At 42.6% G+C, this 20,608-nt stretch overlaps 1 protein-coding gene across 6 annotated transcripts in view; it reads right to left on the bottom strand.

The window, feature by feature from the left end:
• Nucleotides 1-20,608, bottom strand: part of NDST2 (N-deacetylase and N-sulfotransferase 2) — a 126,125-nt gene that overhangs the window by 21,862 nt on the left and 83,655 nt on the right. For 5 of the 6 annotated variants that reach the window (XM_074544788.1, XM_005481449.4, XM_014275590.3 and 2 more), the window contains one exon: nucleotides 38-1,431. In XM_074544788.1, coding sequence (XP_074400889.1) covers nucleotides 38-1,030 — 993 coding nt within the window. In that variant the 5' untranslated portion in view covers nucleotides 1,031-1,431. Of the gene's footprint in view, nucleotides 1-37; nucleotides 1,432-18,668; nucleotides 19,024-20,608 lie in introns of those variants that run through there. The other variant, XM_074544789.1, reaches the window with a different exon arrangement.

The raw sequence follows: 20,608 nt of genomic DNA, 5'->3' as shown, positions 1-20,608 counted from the left end.
TCTAGAACCTCTGGAGGTATGTAGTCTAGGATTTTACCTCTACATCAGACACTTTCATGCGAGTGCCCTCTTTTCCCACAAATATATCATCGATGTCAACAAGGATATAGCGATCAAGCGTCAGACAGAGGCGTTTGCCAGTCAAGTAGGCAATGGCATCCACGAAAATGAGTTTGTGCAGCCAGAAATTGAGGTTATTGCCGAAGAGAACCCGCTGGATCCCATCATGCAGACCCAGGTCCTGCATCACTGTGGCATGCAAGGCTTTGTGAGTGGCCAGGTGAGGAATGGACTCCGAGGATTTCGTGCTGGCCAACAGCACTGGCTCATAGGTGCTGTGGTTTGACTGAAACACAGTCCAGTCATCACCAGGCAGAGGACCCTGCTCCACCTCATTAGCCCGGGTGACATAGAGCAGGGGAGCACTAGGATTGATGTGATAGTCCCGCAGCCCCAAGTTGGAATGTAGGAAAAGGGGGAAACCCTTGAGCTGTGCACTGAGCAGGCTGTTCTCATTAGCTTTGAAAAAGCCTATAATTCCCACTCCATACTCTACACAGTATTTGTCTAGCAGCTCTCGGTTCCAAGCATCTAGATTCACATATTTAAGGATGTTCTCATAGATAATTAGAGCATAGCGTCCCCTATCTTTGTCTGTCAGGGTGGGCATATCCCCTTTGCCAGGGGCGATCTCTGTCCTGTATTTGAACCGGCTGGATTCCAGGATGGCCACTATTTCCTGCCCAAGCTGGGAGTAAATGCTTTCCACAAAGACGAGCACCACGGGATCTGTGCGCGACGTGTCCACAGACTTGGTGAGCCTCCAGCTGGCTTGCGGTGGGATCAAGACGCGGTGCTGGCTGCTGCAGTCACTGAAGGGCAGGGGCGGCGGCTCCTTGATTTTGGGACTGTTAGTGACGTAATAGGCCAGGATGCACATGGAGATCAGGCTGAAGGCAATGAGCAGCAGGATCAATCTGTGCAGCTCCAGCTGTCGCACGTGCCGCACCACTTTCCACAGCTGAATCATGGTGAGGCGGGCGGCTCACCCCTCCTCACGCTCCGGACCCACGGCGCGCTTGGAATCTCCAGTGGCGCCGTGGCAGCGCCCAGCAGCGGCTCACAAAAAAGAAAGTGCAGCTGCAGAAAGAGAAAAAGCTAAAGCAAACAGCTACAAGGCGAGACTCCCAGAGATCTGCCATTTATCTCAGGTAACCATGGCCCTCAATTCCCATCGCTCTTTTGTGCGCTTCCTCAGGCTCCTCTCCTCTCACTCAGAAGTCTCTGGAAGAACAACTTTTCCAGAATCTCGTCTCCAGCAGCAAATCAGTCTGTCATTCTGTGCACAGGCAGTTTCAGCTCAGCCTTCCCATGTGTCCTGTTTCTCATTTAGGTGTTTCACATTCAGATGATGGCACCTTCTTTTGCATCCTGCAATTTAAAAAGAAAAAGTCAATTCTCAGTATGACTCCAGCATTTAACAGGCTGAATGGCAGGACCACAGGGAGATAGGGGGGCAGCATCACTTGCCCATCTGCAGGTCTGGTCCCTGGGAAGTGTCACATCCCATTTGTGTGGGAGCTTGACAGAACAACCAAATGGCCTTTGGAAGAAAGGTCCTGACAGCACACAGCAACTCAACATTCACCTAGGGTGAGATTCTCACACACTACAGCAAACAGAGCCAAGTACCTGGCCTTCCCCCAGCCCTCTGCAAGCCACTGGACAGAAAACATGAAACCCTTTTATTCTAACCTATATTTCAAAGCTAACAAGAGGAGGAGAGAGCACTCTCTGCAAGGCTATCTCTATTTGTCCTGGGAACTCACTTTCTTCCAGAGGTCACAAAATACAGCTCTGGAGAGGCTTCATCCCTCAGGCAGCACAGAGGGCGGGGGACACACTGCACACTTAAAGGTTGCCAACTGATTCAGTGGCAGTTGGAGATGAAACATCTCCTGAAACCTTCATCACCTTCTCTCATATGCCACTGAAGAATACGAAACCGATTTTAAACCACCAACAGCACAAAATAAATTTGGGTTGGTCTCAAATACATGAAAGCCTCTTGTTACGAAGTTCTCTCACCTCCTGCTTTGTGTTCATGGCAGCAGACTATTTCACCATATGTTGCTATTTTTCCAGGAAAAGTGCCTAAGAAAGCCAACAAATAACAAATAATCCAAAACAAACACCAGAGAAAAGAACTAAATTTCTCCTTTGTTTAAAACCAAAGTAAAACTCGCAGTGGAGTCTTCTCTCCCCCACCAGCAGTGTGACTTACCCTTAGCAATACCCTGGTGCCTTTCCTGGAATACGAACACATTTTTGGGGCACACCTCCTGCCTCTCCCAGAACAATGCAAGAGCACCCTCAATGCCAGATGTTGCTCACCAAATCCGTCATGCTCATGATGACTTCTTGCAAAAATTAAACCACCTTTTTTCTTTAAAAAGCTTTTTTTGTCACCCCCTCAACTCCTGCAGATGTGCTCCGCCACATACAAACCCTCTAACCACCTGCTCAACTGGCACAGCTTGCAACACCAGGAGGCACAAGAAAGCAATAGCAAATAATATTGCTAAAAGACATCTTCATCCTTTCTCCCATTTTTGAGCTTTTCTATTTCTACTATTCTGATATAACAAAGAATATGAGAAGACTAGTTCATCTGTGAGTTCAAGGCATACATAAGTTTCTTATATAGTAAAGCCAGGGGTTTCTAACAACCAGCTCCACTAGAAAAGGAACTACTTGTGAGACAGATGCTTATTTTGTAATGTGTATTACTAGACGGAAAAAAGTCCTTCTGAGTCAGGGAAAATACCAGTTCATAGATGAGGCCAAAAGTCCCACTCTAAAGACTCCCACCAGGCTGTCTTCCAAACTGTTGGTGCAGCTTGAAGCAGAGACAAAAACCACAAGCAGATTTTATATGAAGAGATATAATACTGCTAACTTTATGACAGCAGATGGAAGAGAGTCAGAGTGCTCTTTACACAAGCCTTATGATGATCATTAAGTATTATCTCAAACAACACCTCTGCAATAAGCTCAGCAGAGCAGCGACTGGTTTGTGCAGTGCACAATGAAATCTTAGCCCTGATGAGGTTTTCAGAATAGCTGAAGACTATTAATATAAATTATATCACACAAATAATTTTCCACTGGAGAAACTGATACACAGCAAAACTTACTGAAGGTTGCACTGCAACACAGCAGGATCAGGATTTTTGGTAGAATTATCCCTGTTCCCAAGATTCCAAATGGATTAGGGTCTCCATTCCCAAATGGCCCTCTGTAATGACAGAGCTGACTTTGGAAATCCAGCTCAGTCAGCAACAATAAGCTGTGTTTTCTTCATCACAGACTGTCACATTCACATCTTCTGAAAAAATCCCTTTGCCCAGGATTTTTCTCCTGGGAAGCTGAGAAGCCTCAGAGACAAATGAAAACAAGAATTATCTCATTTGCTTCTCCTCTGTTTTGCTGATGTGGAATGTGTTTGGAGATTGTTTATCCAAGAGGTGACTGTTTCATTGGTTTCTGGTGTGGGTTGTTTTCACTCTTTGGCCAATTGGGGCCAAGCTGTGTCGAGACTCTGGAAAGAGTCACGAGTTCTCATTATTATCTTTTCAGCCTTCTGTAAGTATCCTTTCTGTATTCTTTAGTATAGTATTCTTTAATATAATATAGTATAATAAAATAATAAATTAGCCTTCTGAGAACATGGAGTCAGATTCACCATTCCTTCCTGCCACAGGGTCACTGCAAATACATAGACAACTTAGCATCTTTCAGTTTTGTCTCTACATACTGTTAACTATTTACTGGAAAAAGGACAGGGGAGAGAAAGTGAGAAATAACTATGTGAAGATGTAAAAACCAGAACTTGTATAGATTTTTCTTTTTTTTGCTACTGATTTTGAATATATGATTCCCAGGACAGAGCATAGAACATGACTTCTCAAGTCAAGTTCAGTCCTTGTAATACACCAGGAATTCAAATGTACCAGCATAGTACCCCAAAACATGTGCCGCCTTCCAAAAGCAGCCAGGAAAATAGCCTTTCCACCTCCACAACAAGCCCTTCCCATCTCACTGAAACTGCAGGGAACACTCCAATGTTACCACCTTCCTGCTTGGCATTACAGCTTCAAAGGTGCAGAGAGGCAGAAGCCAGCAGAGGCAGAATTCAGCAGGGCAGAGAGAGGTAAGAGAGAAACATACAAAGAACGCTGTATCTTTTTTATGAGGTGAATTCCTTGTAAGACAGAGTAATACACAGCTCCAAGCACATCACAATGCTGCATGTGCGAGAAGTGATCTTCATTCTACTCCTGTGCAACAAATTCATGCTGAACACTTCACTCAGATTCCAGTAATAGTCTGTTTTGATGGAGAAACCTGAGAATTCCAAGTTATTGCCTCCCCAAATAACTCACTTCCTTTTGCTTGTCAATCCCACTGAATAGAACAGAAACATAAAAACTATTATGGATTTAAAGATTCACTATCTTAACATGTATTAGACACAAAATTGTTTTTGCAGGAGAAAATAATGTAAAGAGGAACTCAGGAGCCCAAGTTTTACTTCTATGAATTTCCAAGCAAGTGTTTCTGGAGTAGAATTTGTAATCTAAACACCAGGGTAAAGGTAAGAAAATCAAGAAGATGTTGATTTATGCAAAAGCCTGGCAAGGTTCTACTTTTACAGCTCTTTATCCCCAAAGCATCAACATGGAAAACACTTCTCTTCCCTGATTGGACTCATTCATCTCTCCAACTTAATTTTAACTTTTGAACTGACTCTGTTTTGCAAAGAACTGTAGCTTCAGTTTCCCAGTTATCAGTTTAAAGATGAAAATCACAGGACCACTGGATTATTCCATAGCATAAGAATGAAACCAGAGTTTAAGCTAGGCTGCCACACCTGCAGTGCCCAGCTGAGGGGCACCAGGGAGAAGAAGCCCCTTTGCTGGGCACTTCTGAATCACTGCAGTGTTTTGATAACAATGATTCCATTCAAGCCTCTAGCGAAGCTCCCAAACAAGCCCCCATTTGTTACAAGGGTGAGCTCAAAAAAGCAAATTAAAAAAAAAGGCCTGTATCAGATTGCTGCTCAAGAATCTGTCAGCTCCGATCTCTTCAACAAGGCTTCACAGCCAGAGGGCACGCCAGCTGGCACGGGATGCATTTCTTTCTTTGGGGACTGCATCAGCTGGTTTAGGTTCAAACTAAAAGAGGAAAAAAAGCAACAAACAGATACACTGAACAAAATTTATATTACAAGGCGAGAGAACTGTCAAAAACCAGTCATACCCGAAAAGCTGAGAAATATCTATACTGGAGAAAGAAAAGAAAAAAAAAAGAACTACAGTGAAAATTATTCCCTCTTAAAGGAAAAGAAAATACCTGTGTCCTCTTTTAACATCACTCCTGGGAATCTAACAACGCAAAAAAACCAGGTTTCTAGATAAATTGAGGTCCACTCTGAACTCCTGCCAGAACTGCCTCAGTGTGAATTGAGGGAGGTGGCAGTCAGAATGCACAGCAAGAATGTTCAGAGGTCCAAGGACGCAGGCTCAGCAGGCACCCATCCTGCCAGAAAAGCATCTCTAAATCAGAGAGCATCAGCTGTAAGGTCAGATAACCCACAGATCACCAGCATTAAGACAATGGCTTAGATGTTCTGTTTCCTAATGATATACAGTGTTATTGTGAAACATAAACTGCTTTTTGAATTATCACCTGCTTAACCACATAGCAACTGATGTGATATGAAAGCTAAATAACAACCTCAACCCTGTGGTTTTAACATCTGATCTCCAGATATTTCCAGTGCTTGGAAATGATTGTGGGAGATCAGTACAAATGCTCAGGATCAGTACTTACCCAAAACCACTGAGCAGAATATGAGTATTTGGAGCTTCTGGTACATTCATGCCAAGGCACATGGAAGATACTGGGTATCATCTGACACTTTTATCAAGAACTGTCAATGCATTCCCAGCTGAGCTACAGAAGGTCTTACCACCCAAACCCCAGTGTCACCAGTACATTTCCCCAGCCCTTTTCATTATTCATAATATAATCTCTCTGTCTGGAATGCACAGCAGCAAGATCTTGCCTTTGTCCATAATAGCTCTATTTCAGAGGCCTTTCTTCTGCACTTCCTGTGAGATGCTTGTTGCCTTGGGCCCTAGGGAGACTGCAGTAATTGAGTTACACAGTAATCAGAGAAGGAATCTGATTGATTTTCCAACCCCTTCCACTTTAATGGTGTCATCAAGACACAAAATTCCTCATTAGTCTGCTCCATTCTGAGATACCACAGCCCCTCTCTCTTTGTCTGTGGTGGTATCTGTATGCCAGACCTCCAGGTAGAGCCCCTCTCACAAAGATGGGGAACCTGGTAAGTTGTGTCAGCAAAACACAGCAAGCCACACAGCAAAAGAATTAGAATAAAGCTCAGGAGAATGAACACTGCTTTTATTTCACATATTGGGTAGAAAAAACATTGTGAAAATCACAGCCACATTGCAATGAAATTGCCATGCTCTTTTTGGGCTCTGGCCATATGTTTCAGCTAACATGCACTGCCAGTCAAATCCTGCCATGAGAGACTGCCTAAGGAATACAAAATTCAGATCAAAGACACAAGAAACACTAATGGTGCCCATGCTGCTCTGACAGACAGGGCTGCAGCCTCCAGCCAGCTCTGTGTTTTGCTTGGGCAAGTCCCCATGCAGGAAAAGCCTCTCAGTACAGGCCTGTGCTGAGCCAGAAAGCAGCCAGCTGACCAGCAGGCTCGAAATGGGCCAGTCTGAGGTAAGAGGAGATGACCTGTCTGATGAAGTAATAATTATTTTAATTCTTTTATTATCACCCCTAGACAGGTAAGTAACTTCACACCTTCTGCAAGAGCAACAAACTGCAGTCCATGCTAAACAGATCTGCATGCACTCCTCTCATCCCAGCCTGGTGGAAACCCAACTGCAGCCATGAATTTACCCTTGTGCCAGTGCAATGAAGTCTGAAGACAGCATGAAGGCAGAGATCTTGGAGAGGCTGGCTCCAGGGGAGCTTCGCAGAGGGCTGCACAGAGACCTCAGGATTCCTGCAAGGTTCTTGGTGTTTGGGTACATAATAGATACCTCTGTGTGCAACAGATCTTTGTTCCCTTGCTCTTTTATATTACAAAACAAAATAAACAACAGGTTTACTCCTTCACATGCCAGTGACAGAGGCATGGCCCAGCACTGCCTGTTAGCAACCAGTCCCTTCCCTGAAAACAAAAAGATCCTCCTCATAAGAGCTCCCAGGAAATCTCATTTTCAGCTCCCTGCCTTCTCCCCATCATAATACACTCACTGCTTAGGGTCATTACAACTGACCTTATTTTCCAAAGCAAGGGAATTTCAGACTTTTACACTGGTGTATTCCCTCAAGTTAAATGTCAGAACCACAAGCTTCCACAAGTTTCACAGCCTCAGCATAGGACAAATTTGGGAAAGGAAAACAGTTTGTTGTCTTTTATTTTCAGCCTGCTAAAGATCTCCAAATAAGGAACCTGAAGAATTGTTAAAAATCAAATAAATAAAATTTCAGCCTTCAGCAGTCACTGATGCTGCTTAATAGAAATAACAAGTAGCTTGGCAGGAGCACACCTCTGCTGAAATGAAAAGGAAAAACTACAGATATTATAGCAGTGGAAGTCCTCACACAAGTCAGAGCTTTCCACCAGCTAAGGGGATGTAAGTGCTCTGGGGATGCACAGGTCTCTGTAATGCAACTGCTCACCAGAGAGAAAGGAGGCACTTTCCTCAGAGATAACTGAAGGGAAGTATCCATTGCTCCATTTCACGTGGTACTGAGCCTTTCAAGTTGAGGGATCAGGCCACCAGAAGAACAGCATTGTCATTCTGGCCATACCTCTCCTTCTGTTTTGAGCCTTTCCTGACACATAAGTCTGTGCCCACTCTGCCCCTCACCCTTTTCCCACAGCAGGGGATAATGAGACAGCAGCTCCTTTCTGCACCCAGACACGCAGAGCTGTGGGACAGAGGGCCAGAGACAGTGCAGGCCAGAGCCTTGCAACACAAAGGCAGTCCAAGCTGCTCTACAACCCCCCCCAGGTGGAAAGTAAATTCTTCAGTCACCCCAGAGGGAGGGAATACACCATCTTTTTTGTGGAAAGCCTCCTGCTTTCATCAGGAATCAACACATATGCTCTATCACGGCAGACATCTCCAGCTTAGCTGTGGGAACAGGAAATAGATGCAGTTCCTTCCACACTAGATATGGACAAGAATCACATTTCCATTCTCTCATGCTCCTTGCTTATCACAATTCAGATCAACTATTCTACTGCAAAAAGCAAAACACCTTCTCTGGTGATTTCTCCTAAGTAACTTAATCAAGTGGGGAAATACAGTCAAACTGGCAAACCCAAGATAATTCAGTGTCAGTCAGAGCTGAAGTATCTTAATATAGAATGTATATCATGAAAGTTTATCTGTAATTTACGAAAGCAGCCTAACCATTCTTCCTATGAGGACTTAGAAAATTTCACCTTAATTAACAAAAGGCTGATGTTGTATATTCAGTTTCTTCCTCCTGTCACATAACACATAGGAGATAATCTTTTACAATCAGTTTTATCTAGGAACGTATGACATTAGGGAACAGGTTTAATACCATGACACAAAGTTTATCCAAACTGATACCAGAACACTAAGTATGCTCTATCAAATCTTAAAACCTCAGGAAAGCTCTTGAGGTCTTGTGTTCACCTGTCTCTGGTGTATTTACACTAAAATTCAGGGTCAGAATGTGCTGAGCTCATAAAAGAACATGTTCCCAGCTGTGTACAGCAGCACCCTCCTGCCTGCCTTCAACTGAGATGTTCTGCTCACAAGATCTCCACCCAGCATAATGTTCATGGCATATCTCCCAGCCTTTGCAGTACCTAATTATCCAGTTCTCTTAGTGTGATTGAAATTAAGTAAGTTTCCAGGACTCAGAAAGCAAAATATTTGCATTTCTGCTGGCTTGTCTATTGCAAGACAGCTCTTAACAGAACACAAATTCCTGTTAAAAAAGAAAAAAAATTTTAAAAAATTTTAAAAGGAAAAAAATAAGAAAAAAAAAAGAGAGCCAAAAGTGATATAAGCAAACTATAAATCTGCCCAGGCAAAAAGAGTAAAAAAAAAAAAAACAAAAACAATGGGAAGAAAAGTAAAATGAGTGTAAAAGGCATGAATTAAGGTCTTTCAAGATTACCCAGGCTGGGTGAGACAGTGGTCTGGAGGTCTGGTTTTCACAAGACAGGAGCAAATCCAAAATGCTCTACTGCCCTCTCCAAGCCTTCACGGCCATCTGGGCAATGAAAAGTCATTATTTGCTTTACACAAGCATTATGGCAGAAATAGATCTCAATGGGGCACTGCACCCACCAACAGCCTCTGAATGCCCTGACCAGCTTCCCCTTCCTGAGCTGTGAGCTGCACCTGAGATTAGGCCAGACCCAAACCAGGCTACAAGCGTGCTCTGCCCTGCTGACCTGACTGATCACTGTGCACTCACCTGGGGACTGGAGTCCAGGCTGAACCTGGCTGCCATCACTGCCTGCCTCTGCAGTTGTGCTCTTTGGTTGATGCTGCTGAGGGTGCTGCCTGTGCTTTGGGTGCTGCCCGTGCTTTGGGTGCTGCCTGTGCCAGCAGAGGGTGGATGGAGCCCCTGCACGCTGGGGTGAGGCAGCTCCAGCCTGGTGTGGTCCTTATGGCCTTGATGGACTCCACAGCACCTTCACACGCTGTTACTTTTCCATAGACAATGGATGTGTTAGAGACAGGAGGACAGAGACTGCTAGAGAAACAGGGTGATTAAAAATTCTGACTGTTGTTAGACTTCCCTGTCTTCATGTGGGTGGAATTATTTAATTTTCTCTCAAACCACCTGTGTTTGCAATTGTTACAAAATCACAGGCAATGCACACTTATTTCCATACCCTACACTATGCCATGCTCACTACACAAACAACAATAATTTCAACCCCATACCTTCTGTTTCCCCTTTTCTACCTTGTTTTTAGATAATCAACTCACAAAAAAGAAACTCCTTTGAAAAGACACACATCTCAAAGATATAAATTTTAAACTGTACTGTAATTACATGCCACTAGCTTTTAGTCTTTCTCCCATTTTCTAAACTTAATTACTAGAGTGCTATATTCTTACATTTTTAATTAGTCAACTGTTTACAAGTAGGAATTTTTTCTGCTATGAAGTACTGCATCCTTAAAATATTCATTCATGCAGAATTAAGTCCAGGACCTCATTAACATCTTAATTAACAGTACCCAGGACAACTCAGGAAAAAAGCTGCCATATTTGCAACCAAATCTACCCTCTGAAAAAACTGAAGTTTCGTCAGGAAAGCTCAAGAGTTTTGAGCAAAATATAGATCTCTATTTTGGACTACGGCTGAAGTAAAACTGATCTGGCTATTGAAAACTGTAAGGTGCTCAATTATAGGTTTTGGAGAATAACTCTGCTATCTTGGGGACTCTTCCCCCAAATTTACAGGTAGCAGTAAAATGCCCAATGAAATGCAATCAATTACTGAAAAATTTATTTATTTTTTATTATTAACATGAAAACTTTATGTGTTGAAGCATGAAAATTTTCTTCCATGAAGAAATAAAATATTAAGTTTACTTATAGTTTCTGATAATGAAAAAACATGTTTAACTTTTGAGTCAAAATGATGGCGTTAGTCTGTGCCATTTTACAAGTTTTTATAAGTATTTACAGGATAAAACAATTATGAAACTATTTCTGTTTCACATGTAGCAGTAAGAGACAAGGACAGATGATATCCGAAGTAGGACTTAAGAAAAAAGAAGCATGATTATGTTGATTATGAAACTTAGTCTAAGACAACAATAATGTTTTCAGGGGATTCTTTGGCTTTCTTAAAAAATTTTAAGCTTAGTTCAAATAGGTGAACTGAAAACAGCACATCACAATTTTATTTTTTTTTAAATCAGTGATCCAATTGCCTTATCTCAGTTGGAACAGAATGAAGAGAATTGCCAGAAAAGAAAAATTCTCTCCAAGTAGAAATGTGCATCTGCCTGTCTGGCAAGGTCTTCAGCAGGACAGAGAGCACATTTCTTTTGGTCTAGTCTGGTACAACGTAAGTCTGTAAATGCATTGCAGAGAGCACAGTAACTGGATCCATCACTTGCATACAACAACTGAATCACTTACCAACATGTATTTCTACTAGTATGGTGGGTCTTGCACTTGTTTTTGTGGAAAGACTTGTTCCACAAAGAGAGAGACACAAAATGGTTTAACAACAGTAAGCAGATGCATCTCGTGCCTGCCTCTGTGAGCTTGTCCATGCTAGGGAATAACAGCCATGGCAGCGTAATTACCACTGCAGTGAAGCTGGGCAATGACAGGAGGGCTGCTGAGCACCACCCAGCCTGCCCAGAGCCCTGTGCTCCTACTACACATTCCTGCAGGTTGATCAACACACTGAACTTTGCCTGTGCAGACAGGCTAGCTGATGGCACTCGCTCCAATACAGACACTACTCCCCACAACCTGGCAATTATGTTAAGGTAAAATGTGCCTGCTCTTTAACAGGACACAGAAAATAGCGAACTATGTGAAAAATTCTGCACTCAGAATGAAAAGGGGAATTTATAACTAATCACTGTATGAAGATCTAATGAAAACAATACTCAAAATAGGGAAAAATACAATCCATCTTGCCATACGTACTATCTCACATTAAGAAACATGACCAAGAACAGTAGATATAAGAAAGGAAGGCTACAAAAGAGAGACAATGAGTCAACTAAGCAACGTGGGAATGATTTCTGGAAGAAACGGGTTAACAAGAGCAGAGAAAGAGAGCGAGAGAGGGTTTGGCAGCCGAGATTGGGAAACTGTTCCAGAAATACAAGGCAGTAGAAACAAAACGCAATGTATAACCCTAACCCTAGGCAGAGCAGCAAACCCAGCTGTGGGCTAAGGCTGGTTCCAAGGAAAAAGCTGTGGAGGAAGCCATGTTGGGGCAGTTCTGTGTTCCCCTTGTGATGCCTTTTGCAGCTGCAGCGTGCCTGGAGCTCTGGGTTTTGTGGTTTTCAGGTCCCTAACCCTAGGGGAGTGGGAGTGTGAGATAATTGGAGGGACACATAGTGTGTCAGAGGGGAGTAAGAGAAAGTGACAGCTCACATTTCTTAAGGAGGTACAATCGTATTGGCTAAAGACAGAATTTTCCTATAACATTAGGTCTAGCTTGCCTGCATTTAAAAAATCATAGTTTCCTCTAATAACCAAAAGAAACACGGTCTAAAAGGCTCAACAACTCCTCTTCAAAGATGAATTCCACCAGAAACAGGCCAGCATGCTTACAGCTTATGCATTTAGTGCTGATAGAGGAGGGCTCATACAGTCTGGACCTCTGAAATTCACCATGTCACACAATATTCCAGACACATTGCAACATTACTGCATCCATATCCTGACTAAAGGCACTATGGTTTGGTTGTGAAAAGCTAACACGCTTGCTGTACTCGCTGCGCTCATCCCTCTCCTTTGTCTAGAACAAAGTGTTCTGGAGCAACGGAAGGCTAGAGCTACATCATGTAAAGAGTAAAGTTGTCTCAACTACCTTCCAACAGTGCTTTCTGCTCTTTAAACTGTGAACCATGTCCCACACAGAGACAAAAGTGGAATTAGTTAGCTGACAGTTTCAATTACCTGAATTAAAGAATAATCTCAAGAAACATTATAAACGCTGAAATTTCATCATTAATGTTGAAATCCCAAGTTCAAATGTGCTAATTGATGTCACTGAAGTAACAGATACTTTATAGTTTTCAGATCATTTAACACTATATCTTGTGCATGTATATGATGGGAGAGAAACAACTGCATTTAGCATTCAATTAATTCAAACTCGACTTTGTAGCAACACTATAACTAAATAATTAATGCTTTCTCATAGCCTCGGATTAACACTGTACTTCCAGACATTATGTTTTCCTCCTTTTTCTACTCAACAGTGTCGCAAATGAGAGAACAAAGACAGTCTGGATCCCAACTCTGAAGTTTCCTACCTTCTTCATTGCAGACAAAACACCAGAATAAATAATTTTTAGCTAGACAGCAACTTTGAAGAGCTATGTTACTGAAAAATATATAATGATAAACATATTATAAAATTTTAGACATTAATTTTAGAAGTTAAATACCGAAATTAATTTTAACTCTAATTATTTGGTCTACTTAACTCTCATATAATTAATTTGGTAGCTAGAATATAGAAGTATAGAATATAGAATTATAGCTAGAATATAGACTATAGCTACCATATTTCTATATGGTATATAGAAATATAAAGGTAAAACATTTTTGGAAGACATGCTGTTTTCTTATACAACAAAGAAATGAAGTCTGTAAAATTCAGTGTTCATTATGAATCTGGGTTAGTCCTTCTGCAGTAATTTGAAATGCTTTGACTTTGTCCCCACTCTCCCTTGAAGTGCTAAGTGACTTGCAGAATATCTGTGAATGCAAGTCTAATCACATTCAGAGGACCTGCTGACATCTTGGTACCTACAGCAAGAATCCTGCCCCAGTGGTTTCCTGTTTATTTTTGCCCATATTCCCCATTGCCTGCCTGAATTTTTCCAAACAATTTAGTTGACACGACCAGGCAGCACCATGAGGCAGCTGCCTGCCACTGGATGGAACACAGCCTCCTCTCTGCCTGCCAGGTGCCAGCTTTGCTGCCTGACTTCCCTCTCAGCTGAGAGGGGCATGGAGAACTGTGCCAATTCACCAGTAATCACCCCACCCCTCCCAGGAGAGCAGACCTGAACATCATTCTCTTCCTCAGCCACACGAGGTGACAGTCTGACAAACACATTGGTCATTTCAGCCTCAGGAAACCCAGGGACACAGCCTTGGTCTCAAGCCCTGGTGTCCCTGTGCTCAGCCAGGCTGTCCCTGGGCAGCAGTGCCACAGGCCATGGGTTAAGGGTTATCAAGTTTTCAGCCTGAAAACATGATAACTTTCAGCTTTCTGCTACCCTCACTCAGCTCCTCCAGAGTTAGACAGGACGACTGTTTTCTAATTCCTGCATACATAAATTAAGGACCCAATTTTTGTCCTCTCACCTGAGTGCCAATTTCCCAAAGCATTCAGAGAGGAAGACTCCACAGATGAGCTACAGGTGAGGATTCTGTGTTCAAGAGACCAACATTAGGAGTTGCCAGAGAAACTTCAATGCCCTGTTTGGTTTCTTTCTGTTTTTGCAGGGTTAGAAGAACAAAAGGACAAACTGCATTATCACAGGAGATGAGACAGGGTGGGACATATAAATCTTAATTTCTCTTTGTGCACTGGTCCACAAACAGAAGAAATGAGTTCAAAGAATCTTTAAGACAGTGAGATTTCATCAAGTACTCTCTGGGAGGGAGTCAGACATCATCCTAAACACTAGGGAGTTCAAGGGTAATGAATTCCCCAGCTGACTTCAGTCCTTTACTCCACTTCTGCCTTGATGCGGTTACACATTCTGGAAATCCATCCAGAAAATGGGAATCACATGACACAAAGATGCTGAGCATCAATGTCTCTACAGCACTTTGTGAATGTATCAGAATGAATTGGTATCCTGGTGTTACCTGGGTAAAACACAAACTTCAAAACAGTGATAAGGGTGGGATTGCCACCACTTGCTGCTCTACCGCAAACACTCCAAAGAACCAGATCTGAGACAGACAGAAAGTCCAAAATTCTCCATCGGTTCTCAATTAGCAGAAGGACTGTAACTCAGCTTGGTTTGCTGACAACAAACCAAGGAAGAGGTGAAAATTCTCTTCCCCTCCACTGCATTTTCCAGGGTCTCATGCATTTCCTTTGCTTCACTGCTGTTATTTGCATCAAAACGAGAATTACATTCATTCAACAACAGCCACCTTGGAGGTTAAAGTACAGGCAGTGACATTTAATTTATTGAAAAGAGGGAAGACAGTTTATTTCAGGTCAAACTACTTATATGAAGAATCACCTTAGACTCTGCAAATACTCTGCTAAGAATACAAATAGAGAGGACATATAGGAGTCCTCTATTTCTATGGGAGAGTTCCACTTTCCTCCACAGTGCTAAACAGAGTAGCCCACCAACTGACGTAACATCTGCAGGCTGAATCAATGCCATGAATGCTTCCACCTCAGAAGTAACACCTTATCTTCTATCCCCTGCTCCTTATAGGAATACAAACCAAACAATCTATCAGCAGCAGACTCTGGAGGTTTTTATTATGTGCTCTCCCACACTCCCATCCCTATCCCCAGGAAGACTCTTTGGCCTTCACACAAATATATTCTGCATTTGAATTTTCAGTATAAAAATGATTTACTTATTCTGAAATGAAGCACACAATATAGAGTGGTCACTAAGCACCAGAAAAAGACTGGAAAGCTACAACACACTAAAGCAGAGAGCGGTAAACATCTCTCTTTGGGTTTTGCAGTTCCAAAAAGGAGAGTCTCTGCATAATCCCAGTTCATATAAGGGGTATGAAAAAGCAAGACTATGCTATGTTCATACAATACCTAACTTCACAGCCTTTTGTTTGGAAGAAGGCATCACATTGACTGAAAGCAGCTTTTCAAATAACAAGCTGCAAAATCAAATTCCTTTGAGGAATATTTTGCATTAAAAGTGGCTTCATATTTGCAGTGAAATATTCCAGCAGCAGCCATATTCTAAGAACAATGTGTGCTCCCTCATCACAAGCCCCTAGGCTGCGCTTGCTGACTCTATAGTGAATTTGTTATTGCCCTAAGAGAGCATTAGATAATGAAGAGCTCAGAGTTTTCCTTTCACTTCATGCCTGGGCTCATCATAATGTGTGCAAGTAGGTTTAATCTGCAGACCTTCCCTCTTTACATCCTCTCCCTCCTGTTTTCCAACAAGCCAACATTTTTTACAAATGAGCACTATCAAGTGTCTCTTTTGAAACAAGGTTATTGAAACAATCACGTTCTTTTTAGTGTTGCAGAGAATAAGACAAAGGTCCCAGCTTTCAAACATAACTGAATGCTTCTACTACTGCACCAGGTGACTCCATCACGAAGCATCAGAAAACAGGCGCCCCACAGAGCGATGACTACTCCAATACCTGCTCCTGTCCAGCTCTGCTCTACAATTGGCACTTCATCCTGCTGCAAGAAAAATTCAGCAAGGTCCAGGTGTGAAAGGAGGTACAACAACAGGGACACATCTATATATACCCAAGTGGTAACACCAGGTTGAACAGGGGCCTTGCAAGGTGAGCTTAACTGTGCCTTGAGGCAAACGGCTGCTGTATTCCTGAAACACCTCTGACATACTGCAGCCTTTTGCTGTGCCTAACAGTGTTCTTCCACAGGAAGGACAGCAGCAGGGTTAACAACTTTCCTTTATATTTCATCTAAGGTGAACAGTTAATACAGCATTTCCAATGGTTTAGAGAAAAGAGAATGTTTACATTGAAAGATCGTTTGTATTTCTAGTAATTTCCTTCAAATCATCAAAGCTGAAAAGCCACATGGGAGGCTGACAATTCCAGCAGTGCAGTAAAATTCAAGATTTTTGGAGTCAGCAGCAGCCCTTCAGCAGGGTTCTTTGGCTCTCTTTTGGTTAAGTATGCCTATCAAATACCTTTTCTTGATATCTTTGGGATTCTTGAACTGGACGGCTTATGGAAAGGCCACATCCTAAAACAATATGGAAACAAACTCACTGCAATTTCAGCTAACCTGAAACATATGACTTATGACATATCACTTAAACAGAAACCATCACCCTTCCTCATCCTTTATGAGCTGAATTTGGGGAGTGAAGGGGAAGGGTAGAGAAGGTAATTGAAAACTGTGTCTCCTCTTCCATAAAGCCACATTTGTGAGGGCAGGTTTTAGAGAGCAACAGTCTACACTGATGCTTACAATGCAGGCTAACCACGTAACTTATATTTGTTACTTTAAAATGAAAAACCAAAGACCATTAAGAAAAGAGGCCTGGTGAGAAGTCTCAAATCCATGCTCCAGGCCATGCTCTTGCTTTCTACATCTGCAGTGTCCGGCCAAATTTCAGAAGCATCTGTACTATTGACATGAACGTGACTGGTTAATAGAAGAATATTTTCAAAGACCCAAATTCTGTTTAATGTGCCTTGACCAAGAGAATGGCAGCTACATGTCAGCTCAAGGATCAAGAAGTTTCTTAATGACCAGAAAAATCCTCAGTATTGCAATTGAATCTCTTTTCCAAGAAACTAAAAAAATAATGGAAATCAAACACACTGTTAACCAAAGGATCATCATTTACTAGTCTGTGGTTAAAGGAAAAATAATATGTATAAAAATTTCAATTTCTAACCTTTCATCTTGCTAAATATTACCTAAGCAGAACTAGCTTTGCTCTTGAGATGCAAATGAGAATTTAGATTGATGTGTGACAAAACACTAATAATTGTGGTTTAGTCCTCAGAAAACATATAAGGCATCTTCTGATTTTTTTAGATGTTCTCTATAATGGGTCTGATCTTTACAGCGATTTCATCAATTACCAGTATTGCTGAGATCTCTTCATGTACCAGTCACGTAGCCACACAATGAAGGTTCAAGGGAGTGTCTATTTATAGTGCATCATGAGCAGCAGCCGAGGCAAAGGCGTGTGCAGCTACAACCACCTTCCCCGTGCTACTCAAGTGCAGTAATGAGCCACCAGTTCATCACAGGCCAGATTTCATCCTCCTCCAGCACATTTCAGAACATGAATTTAACCCAGCAGCAAGGTTAGATGCAGAGACATTCTGTGGGGAGGGAAAAGGAGAGCAAGGGGAGGCAGAGGAGAAGGAACTAACAAAGAGCTTAATGAGCAAAGAACTATAGCAGGCATATCAGTATGAGATACAAGCCCTGCCAACTCCACTTAGTGCACTGCCTAATACAGTCACTGAATAGCAGCTCCTCCATCCTCCTCTCAAAGCATTGTCCTTGCAGATAATGACTGGTTAACAAGCAGTCAAACAGCAAGGCATGAAAGAAAACAGTGTTTTCTTGTAACAACCTAGGTAGCACTTAGACAAGTAACAGCGAAGATAGGCACAAAGATTCAAATTCCTACCTTTAAAAGTGAAATCCTTACATGCAGTTACTCTATCCAAAGAGGTCAGACAGTCAGCAACCCAAGGAAAGACACAGAGCCAAATGGAAAGCAAGAAAGCCTGAGAACTGGTATTTACAAATATCATACAGTGAGCTGGCCTTTCTGGGGAAGGGCAGCTGGGCTGTGCAGTTGGTAGATGGATAAACCATTAGTACCAGTGGCTGCCTTCCCTTTACTCAGTGTTGCCAAAATCTCTCACATTTTGTCAACCTAAGGATGCTGTAATTTTAAGCACAGGCAAATGGCAAAACGTAAATAAATTCAGGCTATTAAAAAGAGCACGTTAGTGCTGAGCATAAGCATCATTGACGACTAGCTGCTACACCATACAGCAGCTACAGGTAGATGGTGGGCAAAGCACAGTCCCACGTAAACAATCCAAAATTTTGCACAGCTCCCTTCCCCCCAGAATCTATCTTGCCTTGCAGCTCCTCTCTGAAAAGCCTCCATGTCACTCCCTGAAATCTCAGGAACAATGAGAGGAAAGTAAGGAAGATGGTGTGCAGAGGAAGGCATGGTCCAGTGCAAAGGAAGGCATGGTCCAGTGCTCAGCTTCTCATGGCACACGGCAGCTTCGAGATGCGACTCAGGGTGGGAACAGCTCCTCCATTCCTTCCTCCTCTTACACACTATGCATCTAATCACGGTGGGGCGCTGAACTCCATTTGCACGGCAGACAATGGGATCTGGCAGCAGTTCAAAGGCATTTATAGCAAAGTGACTGAACAAGCTCAGTGCTGGCGCAGGCAGGCGAGCACGCAGAGCGCCCCACTTCCCTCCCTGTCACTACTCGGGCTGCAAAGGCAGGTGCTGCACCATGGGCAGCCAGGTCTCCTTTTGTTCCAGTGGCAAGAGTGAAGGAGGAAACCGAAAAGGTGCCACCACCAAGAACAGCAGCACCTAAACCCACATCAATAAGGTAGAGGGAGGTGGGGAGTGAGTGGGGGAAGAGGAGGGAGAGGGAGACAGAGAAGAGAGAGGCTGGCAGGCAGAGGGAGAGCAAGCAGGCAGGCAAAGGGGGAGAGTAAAAAAAGGGAGCCCACAGACAGCAGTGCCTGGCACCCTGACAGCCTGCTGCCAGAGTTCATCTTCTGAAGCTGTCACAGGTTTATGGATGCCTCTAGACTGACAAGCTGACAAGATGAAAGAAACTACACTCAGAAAATGTATTCAGCAGCAGTAAATTGCTTCTCTTGCCCTAATGTGGTTTGCAGATTCACTCAGGGAACTGATCTCATTTGGGGCGGTGCAGTGAGCAAATCAACTATGTATATTCAGACACTATTATTGGAATCTGGAGACTGGAATAAATCTATAGAGGGACAAAGAAAAATCACCTTCTTGTGCACCACTAATAAAAAATTAACATGTTAAAAGAACAAATACATAAATCTCAGATTATGCTCTGTCCCTGTGTAAGCACTTTTGGTAGCCATGGTTGGGGGGTGGGGCAGGAGCTAAACTCCTGAAATCCTGGCACAAGAGGGGCTCTCTACTTCAAAAGGTAACAGGAAACGGCGCTGTAGAGAAGCAGAGAGACAGGCAGGAAAGGAGGCACTTCCTAGCACAGCAGCATACTCTGCTCTTCAAAGATGCAATGCCCCAGGTATGCTCAAAGTTGTATCCTTTCCCAGTCAGGGTTTGGGAGTAGAGGGTTTTCAGACAGGATGACATACTAGCACACATCTCCAGAGGAGTTCCTATAACAGGAGCTGACAGTGCACAGCAAACACTTCTGTAGCAAGACAGGGCGACCTTAATGCAATGGAATGTTGCAGGGCAGTAGAGAGCACTCTGGAAGAGGCCTGAATCTCACTGATTCATCAAATGCCATCTCTGTTATAAGGTGAAAAAAGCACCTCCTAAAAATTTTATCCTGATGATAACAAACTAAAAACTAAAATCAGAAACAAGGGTCAAGCACCAGGCTCTTGGGTTTACCTACTATGATTTAACCTGCTTTTGTAGAATGTCCATCTTTAAGGTCTGCCTTAAAGATATTTCCTACCGTCTCATTGTTTTGGCAGGACCAAAACAAAAAAACCTCCTGGAAGCTAGGGTAGAAAATGTTTTAAAATATTGATTAAGAGTAAATTACTTTCCTTTTGAATTAACAATAAAACTAATTCTGAATAGGCACACAATAGGTATTCTTTCTGTCCTACAATGGCACAAAGGTTTGCTCAGTGTTTTTTAATCCTAGAAGATAAATTACAAACACATTACATTACCTTATATTACAAAAAAAGCACAAATTCTTCATTCACTTATTTAATATGAAAACTGAAAAAAAGCACTGAAGTATTTCAGAAGGGAAAGCACATAGCCACAAAGATATTTATTGCTAAGCGGTGAATAAAA

The sequence above is a fragment of the Zonotrichia albicollis genome, chromosome 7 (assembly GCF_047830755.1).
Source record: "Zonotrichia albicollis isolate bZonAlb1 chromosome 7, bZonAlb1.hap1, whole genome shotgun sequence".
NCBI classification, from domain to species: Eukaryota; Metazoa; Chordata; class Aves; order Passeriformes; family Passerellidae; genus Zonotrichia; species Zonotrichia albicollis.
Note: the sequence above shows the minus strand (reverse complement) of the source record. Positions and strands in the feature narration are given on the sequence as shown.